This window comes from Otolemur garnettii, unplaced genomic scaffold, assembly GCF_000181295.1.
Source record: "Otolemur garnettii isolate 467f Iridium unplaced genomic scaffold, OtoGar3 scaffold00001, whole genome shotgun sequence".
NCBI lineage: Eukaryota > Metazoa > Chordata > Mammalia > Primates > Galagidae > Otolemur > Otolemur garnettii.
This window is the reverse complement of record NW_003852396.1, coordinates 46,905,608-46,913,655: the sequence shown is the minus strand read 5'-3', so window position 1 is coordinate 46,913,655 and position 8,048 is coordinate 46,905,608. Positions and strand designations below refer to the sequence as shown.

The 8,048-nt window shown below is 48.9% G+C and overlaps 1 protein-coding gene across 1 annotated transcript; it reads right to left on the bottom strand.

Moving 5' to 3' along the window:
* Window positions 1–1,620: 1,620 nt before the first annotated feature.
* Window positions 1,621–5,509, bottom strand: LOC100943692 (serum amyloid A-1 protein). Its single transcript, XM_003781154.3, has 4 exons — window positions 5,433–5,509; window positions 4,912–5,000; window positions 2,601–2,739; window positions 1,621–2,214 (listed from the first exon to the last, which is right to left on the bottom strand). The coding sequence occupies exons 2-4, from the start codon at window positions 4,994–4,996 to the stop codon at window positions 2,130–2,132; spliced, it is 309 nt and encodes a 102-aa protein (XP_003781202.2). The 5' UTR covers window positions 4,997–5,000; window positions 5,433–5,509; the 3' UTR covers window positions 1,621–2,129.
* Window positions 5,510–8,048: the final 2,539 nt, after the last annotated feature.

Below are 8,048 nucleotides of genomic sequence, written 5' to 3'. Positions count from 1 at the left end.
ACTGCACAAAAAAATAGCTGGGTGTTGTGGCGGGCACCCGTAGTCCCAGCTACCCGGGAGGCTGAGGCAAGAGAATCACCTAAGCCCAAGAGCTGGAGGTTGCTGTGAGCTGTGTGATGCCACGGCACTCTACGAAGGGCGATAAAGTGAGACTCAGTCTCTACAAAAATAAATAAATAATAAAAAAATTTTAAAAAAAGAAAAAGAGACATTATCAAGTGAATGAAAAGCTACACGGGAGAAGAGACGAGAATGCGTCTTTATGAACTGTAAATTACTGTTCAAATGTCAGTCAGGTCACAGCGGCATGCAGTCCAGCAGGGAACAGACACATGAAACAGCTCTGGGGGAGGGGTACAGATGCCCCAGCAAATATGACCCAAGGGCTTGGGAGCCACAGACTCCCAGAATGTGGCTTGTGGCTACTGGGAAGGCGCTTCCAGAAGTGGAATTTTTGCCTAGATCTGAATTTAAAGGCAGTGGCAATAAAGAGGAGGGAAACTCATGTGAGAACCATTCTTTAGGTATAATCAAAAAAAAATTTTTAAAAATTGGATCAGGAGGCCAGTGCAGTGGCTCACACCTATAATCCTAGCAATTTGGGAGGCCAAGGTGTGTGGATTGCCTGAGCTCACGGGTTTGAGCCCAGCCTGAGCAAAATTCGAGTCCCTCATCTCTACTAAAAACAGAAAAACTGAGGCAAGAGGATGACATGAGCCCAGGAGTTGGAGGTTGCTGTGAGCTATAATGCCGAGGGCGACAACTTGAGACTCTGTCTCAAAAAAAAAAAAAAAAAAAATTGGATCAGGCATAGAGGCTATTGTTGATGAGACCAGTGTAACAGTTGCCAGGTCCCCCAGGATTAGGCTTCCCAAAGCCTACTGGAAACAGGCCACTGAGGGACAAGGTCTGAAGGCATGGAAGGGGACAGACAGCACTGACTGGACAGGAAAGATGCCTGGACACAGGGTGGCTAGGAACAGCAGCAAAGCAACTGGGGAGGCCTCAGGGTGACCAGGGGAAGAGGTGGGTGGGTGAGACACGAGAGACATCTGCTCTGTGTTGCCACACATATAAGAGGGTTTCACACAAAGAGTTATTAACTGGTAACAGAGGATCGAGGGATAAGAGACTAAGGAATAAGGTGACTAAGGGATAAAGAGGACAGACAGGAAGAAACAAGTTTGGGAAAGGGCCCGTCACAGGCTGAGATTTATATCTTGCTGGAGGGTGTGCAGTAGTCCACAGGGTGGCAGAAAAAGGTTGCTGGGTGCCACAAGCCGAAGCTAACAAATCCAGAACCTCCCACTGATGTGTGGGCAGAAGGCTGCAGGGGTGCAGTTAAAGTCACTGAACTGCAGCTGGGGGCCTGCAAACTCACTGGGAAGTTGCCCAAAGGGAGAAGGGCTAGGACGCTGCCCAATGTCCTGGGATTGCCTTGGGGGGGTGGCCACTGAACTCATCACAAAATTGTCCCAGGCTTGGGACATGCTGTGTGACTGACCACAGTGGTTGTCTCCCCATGCCTAACACACAGGCCTGGGCTCCACCTCCATCTGGGTGTTCACTGAGCACCCCTCATACCACAAAGACACTTTCTACCACAAAGATGACACACAGTTTCAACAAAGTCAATCTCTGAAGCCTTTATTAGATGAGGGGCTGTGCTGGGGGAGGGCAAGGTAACAAGACCTGATTGATAGGGAATGAAGGGGCCTGGAGAGGGAAAGGCCTGGAAATAGCAACAAAGGAACCACAGGGACCTGGAGAGGGAAGACAGTCTGATTCAGGGAGGGGTTGGTACATGCATAAGATTGGGGTGACTGCTAAGATTATCTTCCCTACACCCAAACACCCAAGCACACCTGACACCTACACATGGGTGTTCATGGACCAGCCCTTCCTATCAAACAGGCAGTTCTTACACACTTGCAACAAACTCAATCTCTTAAGCATTGATTAGATACCTATTGCTTGCCCTCTACAAGTTTTGTGCACACAGAACGCAATAACCCTGTGTCCCAGCCCTCAGGGGCTCACAGCCCGGTTCCCTGAGAGCAGTGTGAAGAGGAAGCTCAGTACTTGTCAGGCAGGCCTTCAGGTCGGAAGTGATTGGGGTCCTTGCCACTCTAGCCCCATTCGTTGGCCTCCTGGTCGGCTATCGTGTCCTCTGCTCCATGGCCCATCCAGGACTGGATTTTCTCTCTGGTATTGCTGTGATGGAGGCAGACAAGGACATTACTCGCCAGGCCAATAAGCAAGACTCCATCCTTCCATGCTTCTCTTTCCCATGGCTCAGAGAGGAGCCCCAGAAGACCAAAGAAGGCATGGTCAGCTGTCCTCAGCCGTGGTTCAGCACCCTTATGAAAAAGAGCAGCACCCACAGGGAGAGGCCTGGGGATCACTCCACGGCCCTTCCCTTGGCTTTCTGGGGGCAGCCATGCCCTGGCTCTACCAGCAGCCCAGGATCTGCACTGGGCATGAATGGGGGACAGGGTGGGTATGAGGAGGGGCCCAGGCCCTACAGCAATCTGCTCAGGGTCCTTCTCTGCAGGCAAACCTCTGGCACCCATATTGTTATCCCTAGGAGCTCCAGTTACCTGATCACTTCTGCAGCCCAGGCGCCTCCAGGTCCCCTCTGGGCAGCATCATAGTTTCCCCGAGCGTGGAAGTACTTGTCTGCACCTATGTAATTGGCTTCTCTCATGTCAGTGTAGGCATTCCACATGTCCCAAGCCCCTGGAAAGGAAAGGAAACAACAGAGGGACAGCAGGTGAATCTAAAGACTCTGACAACACCTTAGAGAGGAATAAAGAATGAAAAGTATCGCACTGACTGGAAGATATGAGCCTGGGATCCTAGCACCCTTGGATGCCATGGACTGGGAGGAACATTCCTCAATCCTAGTTGGCTTCTCCAGGAAACTTGAGTGAATTGAGAGCTGTGTGGGTGGCCGTATGTGTGCTGTATTGTGCTGCCTGACTACTGTGGTGCTATGGGATACTTCTAACTCTGGGTTCCAGGTGAAGTATTTGGGGGACAGAATGGAGAGGTTCTCATGGAATAGGATTCTTCACTCACTACACCGAGGAAATATGGGCAAGGTAATTGTTATTCAGGGTGATCCCAAGAATCTTACATTGTTTACCAGCATCTCTGGCCTCTATGCATTAGATACTGGCAGTACAATCTCCCACGGTAACCCTTACAAACATCTTCAGATAAACTGACTTGGGGCAAGAACCAATGTTATGGAATGAAGTTGCACATGGTTAGATCCAGGCGTATATGTCAGTGAGGTGGTAACATGCAAGACACGTTCTGAGAAAGGTTGCAGACATAGAGTACTTCAACCCTGACCCCTTAAAATATATATCCTTGCGAACTGAATGCACATTACTGTGAGTTGAATATCCCTGACTGCTAGGGGCATAAAGGTCCCTAAAAACTGTCTAAATAGGCGATGTTGACATCTGGCTGTGGGTTCCATGAGGAAGCACCAGAGCACTGGCTTGCAGTGTTGGCTGCACTTCCTACTCACCTGGAGATGTACAGAAAGCCCAGGCCACACTCTGGCTTATTTCTACACACTGTCTGCTGGGGAGTCCCAGGGGTGGGTAGTTTGCAATGCTCTGCAGGGGTCTCCAGCTTGCAGCTGAGATCCATAACCCATCCAGCTCTAGGAAGTGCTAGGCAGACATATCCACCTGCCAAGAGCTTTGCCCACCTGCACAGCTGGCCTCAAACCTCTGCTCTGGTCCCTGCTGACTGATGCTAACACCCAAGGACTCAGCTGCTCTAAGCCTCAGTCTTCTCACCTCCAAAGTGGGGGAAGTTGCCTGCCTCAGAGGTATTCTGAAATGAAATGAGAAAATACTCAGTTCCCTGCAGAATGTGATGCATGTCAGTTCCCATTTCCTATAGAGTAGGCTGGAAAGGGGGAGAAACAGATCTAGCCAGGAAGGGAGACACTGTCAGAGCTAGGCTGAAGGCTGCTTGAAATCATCCAACCAGGAAAAGGTGGAGGAAGGAAGGAAGGAGGAAAGCAGGGAGTGAAGGAAGGGGGCAAGGGAGGGAGGAATACTGATCTTTCAGGCTATGTCTTAGTGTTCTAGCCAAAACAGATAGCTTAGCTTCACCTGTGAATGATGACTCTTCATTCTCTGAGTAAGTGAATGACAAAAAATCTAAACATTCCAATCTGTTCAGCAGCCCCCAGACAGAACAACCTGAGACAGTCACTGAAGGTTTAACCTCTTCACAAAATCCTGCGTGGTTTGTTGTTCCTGATCACCCCCCAACACACCGATGGCTCAGGAGTGTGTGTTCATCGATAAACATTGGAACAGAAGATTGATCCAAAACACACCCTGACAAACACTGATCTAAGGAGAAAGGACACATTTCAGAAAACCTCAGCGGTCTGAGATGGGCCATCCAGCACACCCTCAGTTCATTACAGTCCTGTAGCAACACAGAAACTAACTCTGGAAGTTTACAGACAGCCTTCAGGAAGCATCGTCATGCCACTTTATCAGGTCGGGGTGGTATTTCTCTCCAGAAGTCCTGTGTGTCTTCTCCCTCCCAGACTCACTGTGCAGACTCCCAGGGATCCTGGGTGGGGTCTGTGCCTTTGCAATGCACCACCAGGGGGCAGCATGGCACCCCAGGGCCACCCAGAATCTGACCTGACCTGACCTGAGAACAGTAGCCACTGCTGACCTGGAGCTGGGGACCCTACAGGGAGGGGTCAGTGCCTCCCTGAGCAGCTGGAGCACTACTGATGGGAAGTCTTGTTCCTCTCTGCCTCTCTGTGCTTCCTCCAGAGATCACCCACAGCCACTAGGCACGGGGACCTTCCTCCAGGGTGAATCCTCAGGTCCTGGGATGTGTCTCCTCCAGCAGGCTTACCTCCAGCAGCCTCACCAAGGAATGAAAGCAAGCCTCTGGCTCCCAGGATCAAGGAAAAGAAAATCAGGCCCGTGAGGAGCTTCATGGTGCTGAAATGAGAGGAGAGGGTCAGGCAGTCACTGTCCAGACGGGCACACCCCCCTTGTATCCCTCAGGGAGCCGGGTTGTTTACATCTATCTCTTCTCATTGGAATCTTGGTGGCTCAGCTAGGAAGCCCTACAGGAGGTCATCACGGGGAGCCACAAGCCCTCAGGGGTGGCCCCTCAGCCCTGAGCCCTGACTGTGTGGGAGGATCTCAGGTGGCCCAGGTGGAGGCAGAGGGGAGTTAGGACAGGCAAGCCCCTCCCTGGAGGAGCCCGCAGTTCACTGAGGAGAATTACCCACCGTGTTCCCTCTGCCCAGCACAGAACTCACACCAGATACGTCAAAAGCAAGATAAGTATTTTTAAAAGGAGATCCCAGGCTTGTTTGAAAGAGAAGGCAGAGTAAGTTATAAAGAGTCTTTGGAGTATTTGCTCACCTGATTTCTGGTGGAGCAGAGCTGTTGGTCTCTGCCTGCCAGGCATCAGGCTTCTATTTATACTGATTCTTCCCCACTGGGGTCATGGAAGGGCAGAAAACGTGCCCTAGGACAGTCCCTCAGGTCATTTCCCCCACAAAACTCCGAAAGAGCCCTTCCTGGACACCAGTGTTTTCTTCATCCACAGGTCACCTCTCCCAGTTGTGCAACCTGAGGGAAGGGATGGGTTTGCCTGGCAGCCATGTGGTGGGGGAACAAGTCTGCTCCTCAGAGTCGGAGCAGCTCAGGCTGTGGGGAGGTGGTAGGGTCCCCGTGAAGGCGTCTTCAGGGGACTTCCAGTGGGAGATGTAGAATAGAGGGGAGGGTGGTGCTTCCACCCAGCACCTTGCTTTACTGGTCATTTCGTCATGATTTGCCCTGCTGTGCCTGTCCTGAGGTGGATGCCTCAGAAATTGAGTGTCCTTGAGTACATGTCTAAAGCCTTAGAGCTGCACAACTGATAGGCCAGCCCTGCCACCTGTCCTGTGTGGCCTGGAAGTTTCCCTCCACCCTCTGTCTGGATCTCCTAAACTCTCAGCTCCAAGGCACAGGAAAGCCCTCTCAGCTGGCATGGCCAATTATGTGGTGTTTTCTGAGTTGGCCCCTTGGTTGTGGGCAATGTGAAGGAGGGGGCTTCCTGTCTTCTCCTCCCAATCCTGAGACCCCCATTGGGACCGTGAGAGTGCTGTGGAATAAATTGGCTGCCCCAATGTGGAAGTGCCAGGCTGCCATTGGGGAAGATGGAAAGAGCTCTTTGTTCTATCACCCCTGGAGAGGGATCATTGTCTGCCAGAAACATGGTCAGAGTCAGACTAACTCAGCAGGGCTGGTGGAGGAGCACAGAGCTGAGAGAGGCCAGTACCAGTGCTCTGCAGGGCTGTGGCCAAGATTTGCACAGAGGCTAGATAACATAGCAAGTCCTCTGGTTTCATTCTCTGCAGCATCTTCACACTCTGCAAAAACCCAACAAAAACTCTGGGAATCAAATAGGGGGAGGGGAGGCAGTACAGGAGAGCCAAGTATCCTGAAAGCAGCGATTGGGGCTTCAGTCTAGACAGCAGTGTTGTAGATTCTGTCCTGGAGTCCATTTCCCCTTCTGCCCTATACATCCTACCTCTTTAAACCCGTTGGAGATGGTGCCTACTAGAACTGGTCTCTACCCACTCACACACATGCTAGGCAGGGTGGTAACATCCCAGCGAGAAAGAGCAAACAGGAAAAATGTAAGTGATTCTAGTTGGGATAAAAAATAGGTAAGTGGCTCGGCACCTGTGGCTCAAGTGGCTAAGACGCTGGCCACATACACCTAAGGTGGTGGGTTCGAATCCAGCGTAGGCCCGCCAAATAACAATGATGCTACAACCAAAAAACAGACAGACGTTGTGGCGGCGCCTGTGGTCCCAGCTACTTGGGAGGCAGAGGCCGGAGACTTGCTTGAGCCCAGGAGTTGGAGGTTGCTGTGAGCTATGATGTCATAGCCCTCTACCCAGGGGGACAGCTTGAGGCTCTGCCTCAAAAAAAAAAAAAAAAAATAGGTAAGTGATTCCAGTTGGGATAAAAAATAACAACATGTTCTTTACGATCAACTAAGGTTTTTGCCAAGGATTCTAGAACAGTTTAATATCAGAAACATCTATCTTTATAGTTCTTTGTATTGGTAATTAATGGAAACAATTACTTACTTCAATAGTTGCAGAAAATGCACTTCATGATGGATAATGTCTATTGATGATAAAAAAAAATACAAAACAAATCAGAGCCCTTTTCTGACTTGATAAAGGCTAAATACCAGGAATCTATAACAATAATTCTCAAGCTGTATTCCAGAGAACCTGAAGGATCCACCAGGCCCTTTTAGGGAGCCATTAAGGTCAAAATTACTTTTAATCATAATACTTAGATCTAGGTATTCCTTTTTCATTCTGATTTTCCCATGTGTACAGATGGTATGAAAAGTTCATTGATATGGGTTTGGATTTCCACATTGCAAATGATGCTTAAGAAACTACAGCTTGTCAATTTTTGGTGTAGTTATCATAGAATAGACAAAGTATCTAAATATACTATTAAAATACTCTCCTTTTGTTCAACTATATGTCATAGATGAGGCTGAATTTTCTTCAAGTACTTCAACCTAAGTAATGTATTGCAAGAGACTGAGATAGGAAAATCTGGCTATGTTCTAGTAATTCAGATATAAAAACATTTTCAGAAATGCTAAACCATGCTCTTCTTCTTACCAACTTTTTCTTTTTGAAAATAGTTATTTTTTACAACTATATTATTTATGTCAAAATTTTACGGATTTGTTATTTTAAAAAAAATAATTGATAAATGTTTTAATTACTTCCTCTCTAGTATGGTATATAATGATAATCGGTCTCCATAAGGAAAGGTTGTTTGGGCCTTTAATAACTGTTGAGTGTGGTGGAATCTTGAGGCCAAAATTTTGAGAATCATTCTTGTATCGCAAACATCACATGTCTGAGGAAATTTCAGGGGCCTTCTCAAGAAGACCAGTGAAGAGGCTCGGCGCCTGTGGCTCAAGTGGCTAAGGCGCCAGCCACATACACCCAA

Excerpts from the sequence above, each read along its gene's own strand:
- LOC100943692 (XM_003781154.3), bottom strand. The coding sequence starts at position 4,996 with ATGAAGCTCCTCACGGGCCTGATTTTCTTTTCCTTGATCCTGGGAGCC. Across the intron at positions 2,740-4,911 it reads CCTTGGTGAGGCTGCTGGAG|GGGCTTGGGACATGTGGAAT; the intron begins GTAAGCCTGCTG and ends TTTCCTTTCCAG. Across the intron at positions 2,215-2,600 it reads TGGGCTGCAGAAGTGATCAG|CAATACCAGAGAGAAAATCC; the intron begins GTAACTGGAGCT and ends CCTCCATCACAG.